Below are 24,362 nucleotides of genomic sequence, written 5' to 3' on the forward strand. Positions count from 1 at the left end.
ACTGCATTTGGAAAAGGTGAGTAGCACACTCATTTCCCCCCATCTTTTGTCACCCATCCAACCAGTCAACCACAGTGTTACAAAAGCATCATCCCCCCCCCCAAGCCACTTTGACACAATTTAATGACAAAGATGATACCAAGTGATGTTCACATCAGCTTCAAAAGGTTTCTGGTTGTGTACACACCAGGTGTTGTTGATGAGATGGAGATGTTTTTACCCTATGCAAACATATTCACACCTTGGCTAGAGACAAATTAGGAACACCTTAAGAACTCCAATCAGTGTGAAGCTGGTTTGAGAAACAACGCATCAAACCGTAGTATTTTATAACCAAGTGCAAGGTACATATGCATTTTGGATAACATTGTGTAAACACTGCATAAAACCCCAGCACTGGAAATGCAGTGAATCCATAGTAATTGGGAGTGTGAACACAACCTAAGATGACACCAGTGGCAAATGTGAGTACAATTCCCTACATGTTTCCCACCTTCCTGTCCTAGCAATCCACTCCAATCATGTCACAAGATACACTGTCCTTTCTCTGCCCCCTTCTGGCCAAAGAAAAACAGCAGAAACTATTGAAATTCTTTACCAATCTGTCAATAGCAGAACTGTATAGCACCCTAGTTCTGAGCATTACACCTCTCTTTTGCATTGCCCTTATAACTGAGCAGGGTCTCCATACAGCCCAACAATAGAACAGTACTAAAACACTTCCTCCCAACTTAGTTTCAACGAACTGACAGCTTCTATGCTCCACCAGGCCTTAAATTATCTCATCATATAAAAAACAGCAGTGGCTGTACAACTCTCTGCAGTCATTGGAATACCAATTGTACAATTTTTCAATTGCCTTAATTTTAAAATGTGCAAAAGTACTAACTATCCAAAACAAGCTGTGGAAAGAGAAACCTAATATGCAAGAAAAAAAGGACAAGACTTAGAAAGAAACATGAGACAATCTCTCTAAGGAAACAAGAGCAGAAAACTGAATGACTTATTCACAGGTCCTCGGGTTCAAATACAAATATAGTACAATTTATTCCCCAAGATTCTAGACAATTAACAACAAAGCCTTATAGCATTGGCTTCCCAACTTCCTGTGTCACATTTTGTTTGCACACCAAGTGCATTTTTGAAGAAATCACATGAAATGCAGAATTGTGTGCTCTTTTTAGGCAACAGCTACTAGTCAGAGAGCAAATTTGGGTGAAGCCAACAGCCTGTGAACAACATCATCCCACTAGTCCCCCTTCCGAATGCTAAAATTGCCAATTAGGAAACTCCCCTAGGTAACTTGTTTTGCCACACATAAAAGTTCACCACTTTGGGGCTGGTAAATTGACTGCTCAAGTAGTCACACAGACCTATCACAGATTGTAACGTGTATCTCTTTTCAAACATTAAGAAGCACCACAGATGAGGTGATTGGTACGTGAATAAACTGGCTGAAATCCAGACACTGCACATTTGCTCAGCATGAAATTTCTATTATTACCAGATCTTTATAGTGCAGTTTTGATAGCTCAAAACAGTGAATGCAATAACTTAGTGAAGCTTGGAAATATCTGAGGGAATATTATAGGTCCAAACTGTCCCTCCAATACACAGTTAACAGTTCCAGGTAGCAGCAAATTATAACTAGCTCCCAGGGATTTGTTACTACAAATGGTAACAATGAAGCGTAAACCTGCCATTGTCTTACAAGAATCTAGGTTGTTGAAAACATTATATTATGCAAAAGCTGCCTGTATTAGTTTTGACATCTGGATCTCTTCTCTAAGATAGGAAATTTTACCCTGACAAGCTTTTCCTTGGCTTTCAATATATTTGAACATTTCTGCCTCTTTTCATCAGCATATTTTTTCCATTTCTGTTATCTCTCTTCCTAGATGGGAGGTGGCCAAAATTACATGCAATGACATGATCAAACACTTAGTATATCTAGACACCCAGCAGCATTTGTATTGTTTTACATTCCTTTCATAATGCATAATATTTTGTTCTGTCTGCGCCCCCCATGCAATCAGCTGATAGCCTTGAGGAGTTTCCACACAACGACTCCTTCTAAACTGGTGTTAGCCAATTCAAAATGTTTCCATGTGTATGTATTTGTTGCTATTTTCTGCCAGAGTTGCCCACAGTCCCAGTTTCATGAAAGCCTTCACAGTCTGCTTTTGAAAGCACTGTCTTAAAGTGTTTGCTTCTATGTGCAAATGTTGCTGTTAATATATTTATTTATAAAAATGTGTGTACAGTCATACCTCAGCTCCTGAACACCCTGGGAGTCGAACGTTCTGGCTCCCGAACAATCGAAAACTGGAAGTGAGTGTTCCGGTTTTCAAATGTTTTTTAGGAAGCCCAACATCCAGCGCAGCTTCTGCTACTGTTTCTGGTGTGTCTGCGCAATCAGGAACCAATTGGAAGCTGCTCCTTGGTTTCTGAACATTCCAGAAGTCAAACGGACTTCCAGAATGGATTCAGTTCAGCTTTCAAGGTACGACTGTATACTGCAATTTCAGGAGGGGGGAATCAAATAAATCTACAATTATAGTACAATAAAAACCCACTGAAGGAAAATGTGACAAGAAATGCTTTGTTCAGCCCACCTGCATTATGCAATAAGCCACATGCATGTCCTGTGCTCCAACTAAATACATATAGTAACAACTTCAGCTAAATTTGTCAAACAATCACTATTAATTTCAATTTAATTTACTCAAATACATGTGCGTCACTCAAGTTGCAGAATCTGAAGCACCTTCTCCTGCTTCTATTATTATGTGGTTGCTGCAACCCAAAAATACACATGTGAAGTAATAGGGACTAATCAGTGGGGCCTCTTAGGCTAAGATTGATAGAATGCCAGCAAAAGAAGCATACCCTGCTGTACAGAAATGGAATTATTTCAACTGGCATTAGGATGCAAATCCAAAAAGGGGAACTGACAGAAGAGAAAAAACAAAAAAGGGAAGCATCTTGAGATGAAAGGCGAAACAATGGGAGTAGAACTGTAGGGCCTGTATTTTTGTTCCTCATATGGATTCCTACAGAGGAGCAACTTTCTTAAGCATCCAACAGTCATGAGTAAGAGACCACCCAAAGATGATCCCCCAGACCTTACAACTAGAAATGACAATAGTGTGCCCCACAAGGCCTCAAGCCATTAGTGCCCTGGTGAGGGAAGAGAGTGCCTTGATAACACAAGTGCCTTGGTTCAACCAAACAAGACAATTTAGAGTACATACTGGGATAAATCTTTGTTTTCTTTCAAAAGGTGTTTGGCTGCTCTCTGTTCTAGTGAAAGGCATGATAGAACAAAAATAGCTTTGAGACAGAAGGGAAGTTGAGGGTGCTCACACCTTTTTGGACTCAGAACACCAAGCCAACACTTACAAAATATTTCAAGTATGAAAAAAAATGCAATCTCTTACCTTGAAGCATCAAAGCTGTCATATGATCCAACAGTATAGTGTCTAAACAATTTCTTTGTTCTGTCTGCTCGAGTTTCTGTTCAAAATGAAGACAGAATATACTTAATTAAAACTTTCAATTGTCAAGAGAAATAATCACGTGCTCTCTTGTTTCATAAATTACCATTAAACTCTTTTCTTTTTATGGGGGTAGGGACTGGAGGGAGAGACTGCTGTCTTTTATCAGTGTTGTTGTCCCAATATTTACTTTTATTAATTTAGGCTCCTACAAATACTACACTTACTTGTTTTTATAAATATTTATACAGAAATGTATAAAAAGAAATTCCAAATCATACTTAAAAATTAAATATGCAGTAAATTAATTCATGTCTGAGAGACATGTCATAACACATAAAAGGGAGCATTATTGTAAAATATCCTTGAATTTCTGACCCAAACTAGAGTGCACGACTCACAGCTTCTGTGTGGCCTGAACATTCACCACAGTCAAGGCAAAAGCCCAAAGGTTGGTTTTTAAGGCTCAACGGAGCTTGTTGTACAAAGGGGGTCCACTTTAGCATTCCCTCATCCCATACGACTCCTTAAAGCAGAGGTGTGGCCTCTTATGGACTAGGTGGAGGATTTACAGAACTGTATGTCTGAGTCCAAGTGTTACCTTAGTTTGGGAAGGCACAATTCCTTTGCTGAGGAGCTTCCCTGTCCTTTGGGGATAGCTTTAAAATGCAGCTTTGAAGGCTTTTGCACAGCTATGTGTGAGTTCGGATTAGAGTCCATGCCCTCCCCCGCAAAAAATAAAATAATGGAAGGAAGTTTTAGGAGCTGTGTGAAAGTGATAAGGCAACATGGTTATGCACATCACATGCCAGCACACATGCCAAGAATATGAGTGAGGAGAGATCTCCCAGGGGAGGCAAGCTTTTTTCCTGAAAGCTCTTGAAGAAAGCTCATAAGTATCAGGCTAATTCTCAGCTGAGTCCAGCGGAGTTTGCCATCATTTGTTTTAAAGTGTGGAGTCACATAATGGCCAGTCTTTAAGGTGAAATCCCACTCACTCACCGTATTCACTCTGACAAAACCTGTAAACTCTAAAATTATTATTTGACTCTTTGGAGGAATCGGTTGCAGCAGCAAAGTAATTTCTAAGGTATGATCTCACCCTTCTATTATCGTACTGAAAGTGGGTGGGAGCAAACGCAACATGTAGTTAGAAGCAGTACTGCTCAGCTACCTAACATGTATAAAGCAAGCATTCCACAGTGTTAATTTCAAACTTCCTTTAAATGCATTTGCAGGATACTGTAGATTACTAGCGGGGGGGAGGGCAGCGACACACAGAATCAAAAGGATGAGACAATAGTACATAGCTCTTGGACTCAATAGTACATAGTACTTCCAATCTCCCTCATTAAATGGAGATGCAAAGAGATAATGAAGGGGGGGAGGGACGGAAATAAGGGAACTCTCTTAAAATGCAACTTCAGAAGCTGTGTGATATTTTTAAATATAATTTCTTATTAAGGGTTTTGGAAAAGGGCAGTGTTAAAAAATCATGACAAAGACATAGGAGAAACTCAAAAATCGCAACAATGTTATGTCAAAGAAAAATTATACAATGATCATTGCCTGTTCTAATTATTCCGTCTCTTTTCACAGGAGCATGAAGATGCAGGATAGAATTCCAGAGATACCATTTCACTGAATTCAGATGTCAAGTCCCCCTCATGTGAAAACTCCACAAGCTTGCGTATCTTGCTGGTGTATTTGGGGCCACCGTTCTCTCATTTACATATTTAATAAACTTAAACAAAGCTGGATAAAATGTGCTCTTTTTTGTCATTTCTCTGTCAAAATTGACTTTTTGGGTTAGCGTTTCTGAGATAACTGGTAGCCATGCTTCCCCCCCCCATTTCAAATTCCTGCCTTGGTTTCTTCCAAGTACTTCCAAAAGTGTGTGACGGTCTTGTCATCAGCAGATTAGCAGTTAATTATTTATTCTTGCATTTTACATTTTGACCATACCAGGTATGCGGGGTGATAATCTATATTGATGAGTAATCTGGGGCATTTGTTCAGATAACTGACTCCAAAAGCCTGTTAGCAAAAATGCCTCAATGGAAAAGGGTTAATAAACTTCTCATCCAGCACAAGTAGAATCACATTTTTGAAAGTACTTAAAGAGTAAAAACAAAACAAAACAAGAACCACATCTTTACAGGAAATAAAACCAAAATTAGAAATAGCATAAACTCCTGTCTTTGGGATATATTCAATATACTGTAGTTTTCCCATTTGTGTAACATAAGAACTTCCGCCTGCACAATGAAACTTCCTCTCCCCTCCCTGTCCACCCCCATCTGCTCCTACATTTTGTGAGTTTCAGTTTGTCTGGATTTTTTTTGGAAGAGGGAAAGGGCATGCTGTTGTTTAATTATAGCTACACTAAAATCCTGGATTGTCCCATTTCCATTGTCTTCCAGGAGTCTGGGGAAATTGAGCCAGATTGTGGAATTGTCAGCCTAGTAGGTTTTTTAAAAAATTGATGTCAGACATGTAATTACATTACCATAATCCTTTCCCCACCCCCACCTCACTCCAATTTATCCAGTCTGATGTCACATGATGTGTTAAGCAGCTGACCCACAATGTGATTCACAAATTCCCCCCCTTCTCTGTTTTCTACTTTTATAGCAAGTATACAACATTCTGCTGCTCCTTGTTCCAACAGAAGCAGATTTCAGAGAAATTATTGTGAATAATGAGTAATTTACAATAGTATGTTGCTGGCTAAACATCTTACCAATACAGTAAGGACTACCCTAATAAATTCTCAAACACAGTCGTATTAACCTATTGAAATCTAGAATACTGCTCTTAAAACACAGACAAGAGCATGCCATTCCTTTAGGGAAAACATATTTTCAACTTGAAAGGAAACCAGATTTACATCTTCAAAAGATACCTTAACTATATAGGTAAAAATGTACTGCTGTATTTGCTCCTGATCTTAAATTTTGAGCTCTTGTTAACCCGAAAGTTGGAATAGCTCAATGAGCAATTTCTGCGATGGAATAGTTATAGAAAATATTAAGCATAGCAATTGACACCCAAGGCTACCACTAACATTGAGATCTGTAGATTGTCTTGAAGTAATTTACTTGAGAAAATAAGGAGAGTTGGGGAGGGGTTTGTTTTCTTATTTGCTTTTTCCCTTTCTAGCGTTTGCACTGCAGTCCATTTCAACAGCTGTATGCTAGTCACCAAGGAAACTACTGTGGGCTGATCTTTGATGGGATATGTTGTCAGTGTTGCCAGAGTTGTGGGCAAAGTTTAGTGGAAGAATGCTACATACACTTTACAAATTTCTGCAGCAGGAAGCAGAATAATAAGATTGCCAAAGGTGAGGACGACGTTTTGTGTTTCGTGAATTCAGTGGGTATATTATGGCACAGGCACACTTGGTTACTTCTGTATTGTACACATTTTGGAATAAAAGACTTCTCATCTCCCAGTTAGCATGTATATAGCACTCTGCATAACCCCTCATATCAGGATATCACACAAACAAGTACTTGAGAAGAAACTGTGTAACAGCAGAAGATGATTTATAGAATATTTTTGAAGAAGAAACTGTGAGCTAAAAATAAAATAGATATATTTTCATTGAGTGGGGTGCCAAATGTAATGTACAACTGGTGGGTTAACATGCTCCCACCACTTTCAACTTTCTGTGGCTACTGGACATGCTTAGTCCTCATTTGGTTGTTGGGAAGGAGGAGAGTACTGCCTTTAGATTTGAATTTTAAAATGCAGCTTTTACATGCATACATGCATACAGTACATGTATGTATGTATCACTACAAACTAACTATAAACTATGCTTTAAAATATAGTAATACATAAAGGTTTCTTTTTTTATTTGCAAATGCAACAAAAATAGCTAATAAATAATAGTTCCTATGGTAGCAAAGGGACAGGGGTGGAACTGTGGGTTAAACCACAGAGCCTAGGACTTGCCAATCAGAAGGTCGGCGGTTTGAACCCCCGCGACGGGGTGAGCTCCCGTTGCTCGGTCCCTGCTCCTGCCAACCTAGCAGTTTGAAAGCACGTCAAAGTGCAAGTAGATAAATAGGTACCACTCTGGCAGGAAGGTAAACGGCATTTCCGTGTGCTGCTCTGGTCCGTCAGAAGCGGCTTAGTCATGCTGGCCACATGACCCGGAAGCTGTACGCCGGCTCCCTCGGCCAATAAAGCGAGATGAGCGCCACAGCCCCGGAGTCGGCCACAACTGGACCTAATGGTCAGGGGTCCCTTTACCTTTACCTATGGTAGCAACAAACTATGAAAGCAACAACACAAAGCCCTAGTAAACTGGCATTAACAGTAAGACTTATTATATTAGCAACAACAGTGGGCTATGTGAGTCCTTCTGCTGGCTAAGAGACTTATACTGCAAGGGTGGAAGGACAAACATCCACCATCTCTCTCCTGGTGGCTTGAAGATCTTACTGCCCTTTCTACATCAGAATGCACAGTTTATAACCATCAATTTCATTTAGGTACCTATTTGGACTGCCTGCCCCATCTGCCCCTCACCAGGACCATTCTCGAAATAATAATAATAATATTTTATTTATACCCCACCCTCCCAGGTCAGAGCTGGGCTCAGAGCAGCTAACACCAGTAAAATTACAGTAAAAACATAATGGGGGTGTGTGCGGGGGACAATTTAAAATACAGGTTAAAATGCAATTTAAAATGCAGCCTGATTTTAAAAGTAGCTCATAGATCAAAACCATAAGGGGAGGGAAACATAAGGATCAGACTGAGTCCAAACCAAAGGCCAGGCAGAACAGCTCTGTCTTGCAGGCCTTGCAGAAAGATGTCAAGTCCCGCAGGGCCCTCTTGTGACAGAGTGTTCCACCAAGTCGGGGCCAGTACTGAAAAGGCCCTGGCCCTAGTTGAGACCAATCTAACCACCTTGGGGCTTGGGACCTCCAAAATGTTGTCATGTTTGGACCTTAAGGTCCTCCGTGGGGAATAACAGGAGAGGTCGTCTCGTAGGTACGTAGGTCCTAGGCCCCATATCCACTGCCAGAAACTGCAGGAGGGCAGAGTGATTGCTCTCTGCTTGGGTCCTGCTTGTAGGTTTCCCGCAGGCATTTGGTGGACCACAGTGAGAACAAGCTGCTGGATTAGATGGGCCATTAGCCTGATCCAACAGGCTCATTTTATGTTCTCTACCGCACAGCACTGTCACATCTGTAATTAAAGGAATATGCATTGCACATCCCATCCACTCAATGGTTCCCTCTGCAGATACTGGCGTAGTGGAAGCATTATCACTTCAGCATCAATCTGAGAAGCACTAGCCCTTTTGCATATGCTAATTGGTATGTATAGATGCAAATTGTAGCATCTATACATATCAATTAGAAAATAAAACACAAAAGAAAACACAAATTCTGCCGCTTGCTGTCAGAGCTTAATCTGATCTATAAGGTGCCAAGAGTATTTTCTGGGACAGGACACTGTATGTGAATTGGACTCCCTACCCTACTCACAATCAATTGGGAAAAACTGCTGTTTTCATACATATCAAAACTAACATGTCTTTTCTAACATCTAACATGAGTTCATTTGCTCTCTGTCATTCTGGGACACACCCTTCCCCTCTGCTTGCCATGTGACTATTGCATAAGTCCCTGGGGAAAGGTGGGAGTCAGGGTTTCACTGGCATTGCTTTACTATGTGTCCAGTCACCTTTTAAGGAAAGCTAATATTTTAAATAAAAAGCTTAAGGTGTTTTTTTATTTTGAGAGAGTGAAGGAGAAGCATGAGATCCAGAGTACAGAACAAAACACTTGGTGCTTTGGGATAACCCAATAATGTTTTCTCTGAGCATACACTGTATACCTTTGCCACCAGTTGTTCCTATAGCTTTAATGGGCCAAGGAAACCTTAACAACTTTTGAACTTTTGCTCAAAATTTTGCCAAACCAGAGAAAGTGTGCCTTCATTGACAAGCCTGAATGAAATACATCAATAGATTTCAATAAAATGGAAAAGCAAAATGATACGCCTATTAAAAAAAAAAAAAAAATAGGGAGAAGAGGTCAGTGTGTCAACTTTCGCCATTTTGTACCTGTGGCAATTTTTATACAATCACTTTGAAATTTGGTGCATTTGTTACCTTATCAGGTAGATCATATATGTCAGGTGGCATTTTATAAGCTGTAGAATTTTGAGACTTCTAATAATGTATTTTTTTACAATTATTTTCTTTTACTGGTTGCCTTAAGTAAAGGGGGCTTGTACTACCCACAGAGTAAAATCATAATTATATTAATATATTAAAATTAGATTACACTTGCTACTGCAGAAAATGACATAAAACACTAAAAGAAAAAAACAGTCTGAAAAATTAGTTTCTATGGAAAGCAAAATGCATTGGACAATTTCCGGTGATGCCTACCCATTTGTGGAATGGTATTTATGCAACAGGACTTCTCTCCCCCCTCCGACAGCCCTCCTTGTGCCCTCATAGTCTGCTCCAGAGGGTCCCTTAACCCTCTGGGAAAGATACAGGGGGCTGCAGGAGGGGAAGAAGTCGTATTCTGCATACAGCTGCTTGATCACAACATATTGGATCATAACCATTCTCTAAAATATATTCTATTCTGTTTAACTTTCATATGGAGCAGTATGAATGTTATGCGGCCAAATGGAATGGAAGTTTGAAAATAGAAATAACAAATAAGGTATGGAATTTTTTATTCTTGAAACTTTTGCCAATTTTTAATAACCCTCAATATCAGAAAGCACTGACATGATAGTGATACAATGGCATTTACCTTATTTGAAATGGCAGCAGAACTACAAAATTAATCATGGCAGACACTAGTGTTATGCAAGAGATAAAGGTGATTTTTACCATTTGTTATGGTTGTAGAGGTTTTAATTTTGGGGAACACCAAGATGAAATTTATGAGATTAAAATAATCTGAGATTATCTAGTCTGTCTCATTAAATTATGTTTAAATTGATAGTTCCATAAAAATGCACGTGTCACTGTTGTACACATTAACAGCTGAGAGGCTGACATTAATCAGGCACTGTAAAATGAAAACAACTCAAAAAAAGTGAGTGGCTTTAAAAGGTTTGGGAAATGCTTATTATAGTTCATTTAACTGCTTCCCAAACATCACCAAGACAATATCATTGTATAATGGGTTTGGAAATCAACTATTTCTTGTATTTCAAGTATAGATCATAAGTTTTAGAATGTGTGATTAGAATTTCAGGGGGGGTTGTTGTCAAAATATTTTTATTTATATATACAGAAAGTTTACAATTAAAAAAAGGAAAGAAATCCAGGGGCATAAGATCATTAAGTGAGAATGTTTAGGTCCTCTTAGAATTTCACAAGTTCATGTAGGAAAATATATACAAACTGCATGTAGCATGCATGTAGATGGAATCACACCTGCTTTCATTGTGCTGGAAACCATGGCTGGCTGTGGCATTCAGTATGAGTTATGTAACAAAATAGCACAATGAAACACCACCACAGAGTGAGTTCACATGTTGGAAAACCCAGCAATTCTCTGCGCACACGCAGCACTGCACAAAGGAAGCAGTATATGACTCAAGCACACACAGTCCATCTGAGAATATGATTCTGGATATCATATGGATAACAATGTTTAATTAGAATAATTCTGTCCTATCAGGATTTCTCCCAAGAAGGTGGAGAAGAGAATTTGCATTAGAAGGCTCCTATTTTGACTGGCATTTTTGCACATTAGCTCTGCTTCTGAAACAATTTATTGCATACAATGAAATTTTCAGCACCCTAAAGTTTGGTGTGGAAAACCAGATGAAACTTTGCTTACTTTAGAGAAAAGAACTATTCTACAAATAAAACGCTCATACTTGAGAAGGGTGGGTCAGAGGTGCGCCTCAATATATATACCTTGGGGTACACACCTGCCTCTTATTTTATTTTCAGCACGCTGAACTGTGCCTGAATATGGCACTTAACTTTTATGTTGATATACAAAAGAATAATGCCATCTATCAGATATGAAAATGAATGGCGCCTGCAGATTCAAGGTTAACTCCCACTATCCATTCATTTTTTACATATCATCCATGACACTACTAACTGTCATACTTTCATAGTGAATGGCCAATTCACGCTGATAGCATCCTGTTATCTCCAAATCCTACATGTCTCAAAGTGAACATTTTAATTATTCCACTGGCAACAGTCCAGCTGAAGTGGACAAGATACCCAAGTCCTGTCTTTTGGTGAGAAAAACAAACAAAGCAAATAAAAGGGGCAAAGAACAAGGAAGGGTTGTTATTTAGATATAAAACAGAGTATGGACCTGGTATTTGACATTTGTAATTTTAATTTTACATCTTCTTCCTCATTGCTTAATTTGCAATAAATGCTACTGTCTGATTAGGATACCAACAATCAAAATTTCATTTTTACCACTAATCATACTTTAAAACAGCGGAGGAATCCATTATTTTACTACACTGCCTGTATTTGGTTGGTTATATGAAATATTGGAAGGGGCTCATATCTATAACACCTCAAATGAATTATTGTGAAATGCATATTCAAGCCATGGATCAGAGAAAGTACAATAGTAGATGTCCTGGCTCCTCCCCCTCATCACCACTCCAAGCACAAACTTACAATCTATACTACATGTCAAAATACCTTCTAAACTCTTATTTTCAAAATAAGATACAGCATGAGACACTACTGCCTGCAGGAGGCAATGAAAATGTCACCTATGCATTCAAGAATTTGCCATAATATTGGGGATAAAAAACAATGAACAGCAGTTTTCTCAAAATGAAAAGCCTCTTTAACATGAATTTATAATTACAAAGCTGTAAAGATCTGTATAAAAAATAGTAAAAATGTATCATATGTATCATACGCTAATCAAACAACTTGTTTTAGGAAAGCTAACACTAGAATATTCATTAGCAATTCTGCCACACTCCTTGTATAAAATCTAAAAAAGATGTCTGAAGCAATCTTTAAAGGAACTATATAGCTAACATGATGACAAAGCTACTACTTAACTGATTAGTGTTCAATAATTTTTCCATTAAGTATATTAAATGTAAAGTTTACTGCACATTTACAATGCAATCCTATATATACTCAGAGTTAAGTTCCATTGAGGCTTAGTGCCTGTTAAGTGCTATAGAATTGCATCCTTAGTTATAAATACATATTTAACAATCATTATGGTAGTTTCCTAAGATTGTGAAGCTACATTCTGATGTGCAATATATTGCTGTCAATGCAAGGATTTCTAATTTTTGTTAACTTCAAACTCAGTAACAACTTTCAGACCCTGCCAGTATTATAGAACTATGTCACAAATGCAAACACATTTTGTATTTATTTTCTTTAGATTTTCATCAGCCAAAAACATCGTAAGACTGTTGCTCTTTTATAATCTAGAATACTCTGAAGTTAAATCAGACAAAGAAAAATTGGTTCATGTGAATAATATAAGCACTGGTTGGGGGTGGGGAGAAAATGGTCCATGTGACAACTGAGATCTATTCAAAAGTGACAAACCAAACATGAATACTTGCCTATACTTCTGAGTTGATTAACGTGTCCTAGATTACTATGTTTCACTCAAAAACAGATTGTCATAACTAGCCACAAACAACATATTAACAGTTCTTTCCAAAATTGTGATATCAAAAATTTTAAACATAAATGTGAAAAACTCTAAAAACCCTCAGTTTTTTTAAAAAAGAAAACACACCCTTTTGTATTTTTAAACCTATAAAATATTCTATAGTTTTATTTTAGATTAGAAGCAATTATACCAAATAGTTACAGAACTATGAGTCTATCCTATACATGCTTACTTAACAGTAAATTAATTTAAGGCTGTTGGCATTCGAATGCAATAATATACGAAACATACACAGTAGAGGTGTACACCACTATGAAATTTTACATCTAATTTTTAGAGCACCTCTCCACATTTAGACCACATAGACACACACATACACTTATACTTTTCAAAGTTACACAATACCTCCAAAATGAACTTTCTTCTTGAATCTTGAATTCTCAGCCATGATTTCTAACCTAGATGTAACCATCTCAGTTGCATTTGTTGTGTATTTGCATCACCATCAACATACAAAACCACATTTCCCAGGTTTCAAGTTACTTGAACTGAGTTTTTCAGCCCTATTGTGAATATAGGAATTCTTTCAAGTAAAAAAAGGCTGTTTTAGAAAGAAGGAAAAACGTCTTCAAACTTTTAAATCCATCTTGATACTGACTATGACAAGGACCTTCAGAGATCAAAACATCAACCTTAAAGCAAGTTGTTTTATACAAGTTGTATGCTCAGCAATAGACTCCATATCCTTCTAGTTTCACACTGTACCATTGGATTTTTCTCCCTCTTTTATTTAAGGTTTCCATGGAAATGCATCAGTCACTAATCTAAATAAGTGCGGGTGAAGGACGCCTGAAAACCTAGAGCAATTACGCATGCCATTAGAGAGGAAAAAGAATGATTCAGCCCAGCTGTACTGTGTTACTAATAGCTATCGTTTCTACATTTTGGTTGCTCGACGCCAAACAAAATCTGCTCTAGCAGCTTTGAAAACCCACTCTGCTTGCCCTGTCTCTAACACGCCCATAATAAAAATAACCTTGATGAGTGCATGTTAGGAGTTAAAGCACTTCAGATGCAAATCCTTTCTCCTCCCACAAATGCCAAATATGCTTGTTTTGCCAGGGCTGTAACACTGTATGTTAATTTCCTCCAGAACATGAGGTTATTTTCAATCCACTAGTACTACAAGAAAGGAGGTGTTTGCTTCTTTGATCTGCATTAAAAGATCTCCAAGCCCTGAATTACAGCCATTTAAATATAAAAAAGCTGAGATGCAAAGGATGTCATTTTTGTTAGTTAACCCAATTTCATTGTCACTGACTGTATCTCAGCGTAATATAGTTGAGCTGTAGTATCCAATATATTTTTAGTACAAGGGCATAGGAGTGCTTCCTCTGATATTTGATGGAGAAAAAGAAGTACATTCCTTTCATTAGAGCAGATGTGGGAAACCTCTGGCCCTCCAGATACTGCTTAACTGCAGGCACAGGCAAACTTGGCCCTCTAGATGTTTTGAGAATACAATTCCCATCATCCTTAACCTGTTAGCTAGGGATGATGGGAATTATAGTCCCAAAATATCTGGGGGCCAGGTTTGCCAATCCCTGGCTTGACTACTACTCCCATCAGTGAGCATGGCCAAGGCCAGGGACGATGGGAGTCGTAGTTCAGCAACCTCTGAGGGTTCAAAGGTTCCCCACACCTGATTTAAGTGTTTAAGGCAGAGCTTTCCACTTTTCATGTTGGTGACACACTTTTTAGATATGCATCGTTTTGCAACACAGTAATTCGTTTCTACTAGCAAACCGAAGGTTAAACTAACGCAGCAGATTGTTAGTGCTTACAACTGAGTTCAAAACAAATGGACAAACAAAAATGGTCATCCAACACAATTGTGGCACCAGGTGGGCAATCCCACCTATTTGTCAAAGTTGGCCTGTTATCTCCACCCCTGGCTTATAGTATCCTAGTAGGGTGCTTCTCATGCATTTTTTAAAAAACCTCCTCTCCTCCCTGCATCATATGCAGAATTGTCAGAAGATGTAAAAACTTGTTTTTCTCCCTTCACATTCTCAAGAAACCTCCTCACCCCATAATATATACCGTGGTACCTCGGGATGCAAACGGGATCCATTCTGGAGCCCCATTCGCATCCAGAAGCAAACGTAACTAGCAACGGCACGTCTGTGAACACATGCGTTGCTTTTCGCTGCTTCTGCGCATGCACGTGACGTCATTTGGAGCGTCTGCACATGCGCGAGTGGAGAAACCCGGAGGTAATGCGCTCCGTTACTTCCAGGTTCCGCGGACCGCAACTCAAATGTGCTCAACATGAAGCATATTTAACCTGAGGTATGACTGTAGTTTCTTACCTACCCATCACCCTCAGCTCTCAAGGCAGGTTACAAAATTTTTAAAATACAATATTAGAAATAATTATTTCAGAATTAGAATCAAGTGTGTTTTAAAATATATATCTCAGGTGTCAAAGGACAGGGTAAACATGTGCATTTTAGCACTTCATAACAAAGTATGTTAAAGCTTCAGGAGCATGGGAATGAAAAGTTGTGTTTTATCCCTCCTTATCCCTTCCAAAGAGGGATGTGGGTGGCGCTGTGGGTTAAACCACAGAGCCTAGGACTTGCTGATCAGAAGGGCGGCATTTCAAATCCCCATGATGGGGTGAGCTCCCATTGCTTGGTCCCTGCTCCTGCCAACCTAGCAGTTCGAAAGCACGTCAAAGTGCAAGTAGATAAATAGGTACCGCTCCAGTGGGAAGGTAATCGGCGTTTCCGTGCACTGCTCTCGTTTGCCAGAAGCGGCTTAGTCATGCTGGCCACATGACCCAGAAGCTGTACACTGGCTCCCTCAGCCAATAAAGCGATATGAGCACCGCAACCCCAGAGTCGGTCACGACTGGACCTAATGGTCAGGGGTCCCTTTACCTTTATCTATCCCTTCCAAAAACATCCCACTCCTGAACAGCACCACAGTGCTTCTATTCAACACCAGATTCAGATATGCTTGCTCTGCCTAAAAGCAAAACACCAGAATGGTGGCAGGCCGTATCTAACCCCCTTTCCCAATTAACTCTTGTGCAATCTCACCACACTTTCATGTGTGCCTCCACATTCCTATAATTTCCCCAGCAAAGTCCATTTGACCTATTATTTTTTCCTCCATTGCCCAAGCTGACAATACCTTCTTGAGATCTAGTTATAGTCTGTGCTTCTCTCAGTGTAATCACATATGCCAGTCTATTTCATAGAATTAAAATATTCCCACATGTAATGAAACGGAACCAGCCAAGTGTGGCAAATAGGTTACAAAACCTTTATTGGCCTGAACCAGAACCAAAGGAATAACTTCACTGACAGCTGAACTCAAATTGAAATTAAACCAAAATTTTGCAGCTTGACTTCCTTCATTTGAGGGTTTCCTATAAGTATACTAGTTAAGATTTTATATAATTTGAACAATAAAAAATAGGCTTGATAAATTATACTAAGGCTCATTAGGGCTCTTGAGGCACTGCCTTTACGCAATCAGCTAGAAGAACTGAAAGAGTGACTCAAAAAAGCACTTAATATAGTACTATCTCTCCTCCCCCCCCCCCCCCCCGTAACACTCATTCCTATGGCCAGGATTCTTCTATGTTTACCCAGATGTAAATTCTGTCCTGCAAATGTCTCCATTTCTGGTCGCTTTGAGCATTTTGACTTATTGCTACTGACCATGGCAATTATCATTCAGAAACAAGTAATAAAGGAGATAGAAAATGCATGCTCATCACAACAGCTCACTGACCTCTTTCTTTCATTGCTCCCCCATCTCTGCGCCAAATATATACATTAGTATAACTATAATGTTCATTTAACAGATTTGAGTATTAGGAAGTGAAAGGTCAAGTTACCTGTCACCATGGGTTCCTCCATTTCTATGAGTTCATCTCTTTTTAATCTAGATCTTCTATAGTGAAGGTGTGGTACTAAATAGCCAGGTGAGGCAGATAAATGCCTATACTGGATCTGCCCCCCCAAAATTGGGAAAATTAACACATCCCAATACACATGATTTTCTGAAAGAGATGTTTACTCCAAGTGAATAGATTTTATCTTATGGATGAAGCCATTTAAGCAGTAACAGAAATGACAATAAAATTGGGCCCAAGGACAGTATCTGCAAACAAGCATCCATTTAACCATATTACATCTGTGGATCACAGTGCTCTGCACAATCAATGTAAGGGAAAGATGAGCATGACAGTAGAAAGGGGAAAACATACCAGTGTGGTTAGTATATTGTTAACCAAGGAACAAGAAGAACAAACTCTGAAAACGTTTATAAAGAGCAAAATGTTTTGCTAGACCAATATATTGAAATTAACATAAATGGCAGAATTATTACTACTACTACTATTCACCCAACATTCAATCTAAGCTGAATGCAGGTTACATTAATATACAACCTGAATGCAGGATACATTAATATACAATCATAAAAGCAGATAAAGCAATTACAATTACAAACAAGGGAAACTGTTTCAACTGGAAGAGAACAGTATAAATTCAGCAAAAACAGAACAAAATCCCTGAGCTATCAAAGGCCAGGCTAAAGAGGGGCAACTTCAGCATATGGCAAAAGCTGTGCAATGAAGATGCTACACTAAGTGTGGGAAACCTTTGGCCCTCCAGATATTGCTGGTCATTTGTCATGGTTACTGGGGCTGCTGGGAGTTCAGCAATATCTGGAAGGCCAAATGTTCCCAACTATGTTAGACACACCTCTTTAGGGCAGGAATACCACAATTTAGGGGCTGTCACAGAGAAACCCTCTCCCAGGGTGCCATTCCCCACATTTCTAAGAGTGGTGTTACCATCAAGAGAGTCACCTCTGTAGATCTTAAGACTGTTTTAAAACAGGTTTTCTATGGGTTCTACATGGAACTCCAGCCAGTAATATGGCTGTTGCATTTTAGACCAGTTGAAGTTCCCAAATCATCTTCAACAGCATGCCCACACAGAGTACATCACAACAGTCCAGTTTTGAAGTTGTCATGGCATGGAGAAGAGTGGCTCAGTCATTGGAATGGAAGCATTTACACTCCATAATCTTTTCTTTTCTAAAAGGTTTGCTACAACATTTTACATATAAACTAAAGATGGAGGGCTATCCCCATGGTGATATTATCTAGTGACAGCTTAAACTAGTGTAGTCCAACTGAAGTTTGCAGGACTATACTAGCATAAATTATCATGGAAGTATCTCACCCACTAGTATAATTATTTTCACTACCATCTGCTTTTCATGTCACAACAAGTGTTCATACAGAATCTAATGAAATCCTTATAAGATCCATTACTTACTTGCAAATTTTTAAAACTAGCAGATCTATTCAGAAAGCCTCTGTAAATGACGGAACAAAGCTTTTGCTCATTCTTCAGAGACTTTTGTTATCAGGGGAGTAAAGGAATTAAGAAAAAACCGATCAGCAGAAAATATGGATAAATGAAATATATACTGATAATGTTTTATCAAATATAGTTTAAACAAGCAAAATAGTGACATATACATTTATACAGTGGGTTGCAGTAAATCAACACTTTCACATGCAAAGTCTATTTTAATCAGCCCCAGCCATCATGCACAGTTGTCAAGGGTGATAGGAGCTGTAGTCCAGCAACATCTAGAGGGAACCACTCTGGCTAGTCCTGCAATGCACATCTACTCAAAAGTTAGTCCCATTTAGTTCAGTTGGCCCTACACATAGGTAGAACTGCAGCCTAAATGCAGCTGCTTTCCCCTCCCCCTCCAATTTAAGTTGGGACTGTGGTGCTGGGGAAGAGAGATCAACTTTTCTCCTCAAGACATTTTTTACTCATCCAAATCACTTCCTCAATATTGCAGTTCGCCCTTTTCTCTGCAGCTAAGCAAACAGAATGAGAATTGAAGTAGGGTCCTGTCCATCAGTCTAACTGACTTGACTGCCACCTAGATCTTCTCTTAGCAGCCAGTAACTCAGCATGGAACACAGAGGTAGAAAGAAACCTTTCCACTGGCCTGTTGTGACAGATATTACCCTGGCTTTCCCAGACTGTTTCTTCTACTACTGTCCTTTCCTCTGTAACAGATCGTGTCTTTATCTTTAGACTATAAACCTGAGGGCAAAATGTGTGTTATTTCCCACTTTTGTACAGAACCGAGCAATTCTAGGCATTTTATTATCAACAATGACAAGATCAACAAGGCCTCTAACAGCAATAAATGCTGGGAATTGCAGTAGTAGTCATGGGAACTAGAGAACACAGAGGGAGACAGTTAAACCTGTAAATGTGATCTTAGCCTCTGAGTTTGCATGTCAGGAAATTACTGGATATAAGAACAGCAGGAATCAGCATGTGAGTACATAGGTCCCATCTGAGGAAAGAAAGAAAGAAAGAAAGAAAGAAAGAAAGAAAGAAAGACTCTGAATGGTCCAGCAGCTGGAGACTGACCAGCATCTCTAAGGAGAAGACTCTCAACAAGCCCTAGGAGCTGTAGAAATGGAGTCTTTGCTCCCTTGGCTTAAATGAAAGAAAAAAGTTTAAGCACCTGCTGCCCTGCAAGTTGTTTATATGTGTGTGTCATCGTGCAAGTCACCCTAACCAAGTGGGCAGATGGTAGAGATGTTAACTGGAATTACACAGGAGCAACAATGAAGGTGTCAGGCTCAACAGCAATACTCTATGCATGCTAGAGAAGACAACACTAACAACCTGATCAAAATTGAGCTCTACTGTTTCCCTAGGGCTTGCTTCCTAGTAATTGTGTTTTTCTAGGTTGTAATCTTCTGCATTTTACCTACCACATACAGACCCTTCAAGCGTCCTTATTTTCCAGGGACAGTCCCAGATTTACAGTCCTGGTTTCTGATTTGATCCCAGAATGTCCTGCTTTTCCTTAGGACAGAGCTTTCTAAACTGTGTCACAACACATTAGTGTGTCAGCTGCAGCGTGTTGGTGTGTTGCGAGAATGTTCCCCATGCTCCTTCCAGGGCTGGTAGTAAAACTGAATTACAGTTTCACAGAATGATGCATGTCTAAAAAGTATGTCACTGACATGAAAAGTTTGGAAAGCTCTGCGCTTAGGGTGTCCCTATTTTCATCAGAGAAAAGTTGGAGGGTATGAAATAGGACATCCCCTTTTTTAGAGGGGAAATGTTGGTGGGCATGCCACATGTTGCCAAAATATCATTCTTAAATCCTTATTAAAAATATAATATTTGTCATGCCTTAATGACAGAAATAGAAAAGGAGATAGGCATATTGAATCGGATTCAACTAAATAGTCACACCAGTGGGAGCTAGTAGAACAAGACTTGCTAGCACAACAAAACTATTCCCCCTCTTCTTCCCTTCCCCTTCCCCTGAGTGTCCCCTTCTGCACCCCCCAAAAATCAGCTCTGGGCTGTCAGAAGAACCCCTGAAACAGCATGCAGAGGGAGGAGAGTGGAGATTGTTCTGTTGGCAAAGCAGAAATGTTTGTGCTGACAAAATCACACTATTAATGCAACAATGAATTCCACCCATTGAAGATGTGGCACAGATAACTCAGTTGCTTAGAGCATAGTGCTGAAAATGCCAATGTTGCAGGTTTGGTCCCTATAAGGGACAAGGTTGCATTGCAGGGGGTGGACTAGATGATCCTCAGGGTCCCTTACAACTCTACAATTCTATGATTCAAAAGATAGGCGTAACTAGGCCATACTGCACCACACACTCGTCTTTGTTGCCCATGCTGGACATAAGAGAAAGGGGGGGGGGGAATCAAAAGAATAACATTGCCAAATCTGTGCTAGTACAGGGATTCCTCTTAATAATTTAAAAGTAGTCTTTTTTGTTTCAAAGCCTGCGTCGTTCCAGCTATACAATTAATGAATGCAGATCAGTGGAAATATAAAGGAAATATATAAAAGTAGCCGTGAAGACACACTTAATAACTATCAACTTGTTGCGGTTACTGTTTCTGTAAGGACGGAATCAGACATTACATAACACATGATTATATTTAGTGCGTCAAAAACTTGCATGCTAATGACCTGAACATAATCCTAGACAATAAGCCAAGAATAACGCTGAGAAGATACTTCAACTGAAAGGCCATATTGTTTCATCCTTGGGGAGGGAGGGAAGTGGCGAATCCCTAAAGAGCTATGCTGCTAGAATCAGTTGGAACACACATGGGTTGTATTTCTCTGCTCCTTGGGGAGGGCATGGGGCCAAGCACCAATTCATGATGCTGTTAAGGATATATGGAAATCATTCAAGTCCCACGAGGGCCACAAAGTCCAAGGCAGCTGCTCCTTGGCATATGGTCCATTATATTTGCCACTGATAAAGAGCCTTAATGTGGGTAGTAGAAAAATGACTGCTGCTCTACATTCACTTGTATTACACACACACTGATGAAACTTCCCTTCCTAGACTTTGGTAGATGATGAAGAGTATGCTTCAGGATGTATTTGGGAAATGGTGTAATATTTTCACCACTAGCTTTGTTTCTTTAGCAGTAGGGTTTGCTTCGTTTGAGGGCTAAGGAAGAGAAGCACAAAAAGGCTTCAGTCTATTTACCTTTGGGGCATTGCTAGGGATGAGCCCACATTTTTTGTAATTAAGGTCCAGATTCAACAAAACAGTAAGCAACACAATGAGTCCCACTACAGCAACTGGCCTTTCCTCCCACTCTGCCCTATGCGCTTTGGGAGAATCTCCAGAACAGTGCATGGGGGAAGAAAGTGGAGATTGTTCCATCTGGGTAGCAAAAACGCTTGTCCTGAGTGAACTATGATAATATTGTGACAGCGAATTCCTCCCATGGTGTACAAGTGTTTCTGGCTACATACTGAATTTGGGGCAAACTGAACTGAGGGGTGCTGGGTAGGTTTCGGCAGACAGGTCACAACAACCTGCCTGCTGCTCCTTCAAACTTGCATCCTAACTGGGAAGTGGTCATGACAGGCCTGAAGTGGGGAGGCAACCAAGCACACATTTAGGGAGAGGGAGAGAGAGAGAGAGAGAGAGAGAGAGAGAGAGAGAGAGAGAGAGAGGAGTAGAGGAAAGGAAGGGAAAATGGAAGAGAAGGAGAAATTAAATGGGGAAGAAGATAAGAGGGAGATAAGAGGAGGTGTGGAGGAACAGAAATGGCAGGCATTGCCATGCAAAGAAAATAGAAAGAGGAGTGGGTGAGGAAGATTTAGGGACCAAGAAAACTCCAGTGATGAGCTTAAATTAGATGAGAAGGAATTTTATGAGGCAGGGAAACTACTTTACAGTAAACTGTGGGGCTGTAATCAGGAGTACATGGCTGCAAAAGTGAAACATACAACAAACAGGATTGATGATGACAAGAACACCCAGGGCTGTGCGAGTAAAATGAGAGGCACCCTGGGGCTCTGGAGATCCTAGGGATTCGCAGGGAGGGGCAGTGCAATAATAAGCACTCAATTGCCCATTTCTGTCAGTAGTCATGTTGCTATGTTCTGCTTCCACTTTATCTTTTGAACATTCATGGCAATTACAGAGACATGAATTACGGTCACATACTTTTTACAAAACAGAACTGATGGAAAATGTTCCCAGGCAATGCCACCACACAATACTTTAAGCAAAGCAAGAAATTTTGGCATGTCATGTTTCTGTGCATCTGACCAAAAGGAACAAAAACACACACATATTGATAGATAGACACACAAACAGAGAGAGAGAAGAAAATGAAGATGTTGATAATTTTATTTTGATTCACAAATGAAGAACCACATCACCTTGTCACACCCAACACAGCCCAGATACAAATAACTTGCTCTCTCAGATGAAACTCCCCCACCTCCCATATTTCTGAATGTGAAATTATTCTGTCCTCAGGCAAACCGCTCACAACAGATGCCTTTCCTCTACTCGAAGACAGATCACACAGGGCCATTATCACCTCGGTTTTGTTTGGATACAACCTAACTGTCCTCTGAGGCAGAACACACATTTTTCACTTGTCAAAAGTATACATGTGGCAAGTGATTCCTGTACCATCTTGCTATGGATCACTACTATCATGGCAGAGTCACATCCACCCACATATTAGGCTATTGACTATAGGCAAGTGAAGACTTTTTTGTTTCAACAGGCTTTGGGGAATAGACTGCTTTTAATGAAAGGACTGGTGCCATGCTGTTTTTATTGTAATTATTTGTACGTTTTAAACAGAGTTTATATATGGATATAGTTTTAATTCTATTAATGTTTAATTGTTTTTTCATGATTGTTTTTTTCCTATTTCCCCCTTTGTTTTTAGTGATTTTTGTTTTTATCTGCAAGCTGTCTTTGAGTTACGTAAGGGAAAAGGGTGTGGCATGCATAAATGAGTTAATATGAGAAGTTGCAATATAATGGTGATGTTCATGTTCAGGCATTCTAAGCGCTACACCTGAAACAAACTGTTTCCAGCAATGCTCCTATGGTTAGTGTTACATGTCTTCCAATCACAGATGCATTGGAAACATTTTATAATAATGCCAAAAAAAGCCAAGACCTCCAATAAGAAATAAAATAGCTCTTTGCATGAAATGCAGATGTAATACTGGGCCAACGTATTGCAGATGCAACAATTGGTCTGCTGCAGTAACCTTCTCAAGATTGTGCTAGTCTGACAGCAACAAATTAGATGCACCTGTATCCCCTCCCCATGTCAACATGCAGTTCACATCGGCCAACCTACAGGTGAGCCATGCAGAAGGTTAATGGCTATACCTTCTAGAAAGTTTTGGAATCTAGTCAGCTCTGCAACTGACTGTGAATCAAGTAGCCCAAATGCTTCAGTCTATAGGAAGACACAGATCTTTGCCCCCAGAAACCATGAAAATATAGCGGGGGGTTTTCAAGTGCTGTAACAAGTGGATTTTCCAGGTTTTGTAGGGCCTTTGGGAAGGATACACTCAGTGGGGCCCACTCCTTTTTACCAGGCACCATTCATTTGTCCTCTCCCTCTGGACCCAATTCACTGGGAGCACAGGGAATCAGAAGGTACCAGCTCATGCCTGTCACTATCTGCATATTTTAAAAGATTAAGGCTGCATTCACACAGTTATTTCAGTTTTCCCAAAGTTTCCCTGACTGCTAATTTCTGCATTACATTTGAGCTTTCATGCGATGTAAAGGTCACTTCTGAAAACCAAGAAAAATATAGTCCCCATTTCCGTGCTAA

The 24,362-nt window shown here is 39.6% G+C and overlaps 1 protein-coding gene across 8 annotated transcripts in view; it reads right to left on the minus strand.

Annotated features, from left to right (window-relative positions):
- The window catches only part of SHANK2 (SH3 and multiple ankyrin repeat domains 2), a 339,067-nt gene that overhangs the window by 154,757 nt on the left and 159,948 nt on the right, over positions 1-24,362 (minus strand). For all 8 annotated transcript variants that reach the window (XM_083408317.1, XM_083408314.1, XM_083408318.1 and 5 more), the window contains one exon: positions 3,441-3,516. In XM_083408317.1, coding sequence (XP_083264443.1) covers positions 3,441-3,516 — 76 coding nt within the window. The remainder of the gene's footprint in view (positions 1-3,440; positions 3,517-24,362) is intronic.

Source organism: Podarcis tiliguerta (assembly GCF_965153285.1).
Source record: "Podarcis tiliguerta genome assembly, chromosome: 1".
NCBI classification, from domain to species: domain Eukaryota; kingdom Metazoa; phylum Chordata; class Lepidosauria; order Squamata; family Lacertidae; genus Podarcis; species Podarcis tiliguerta.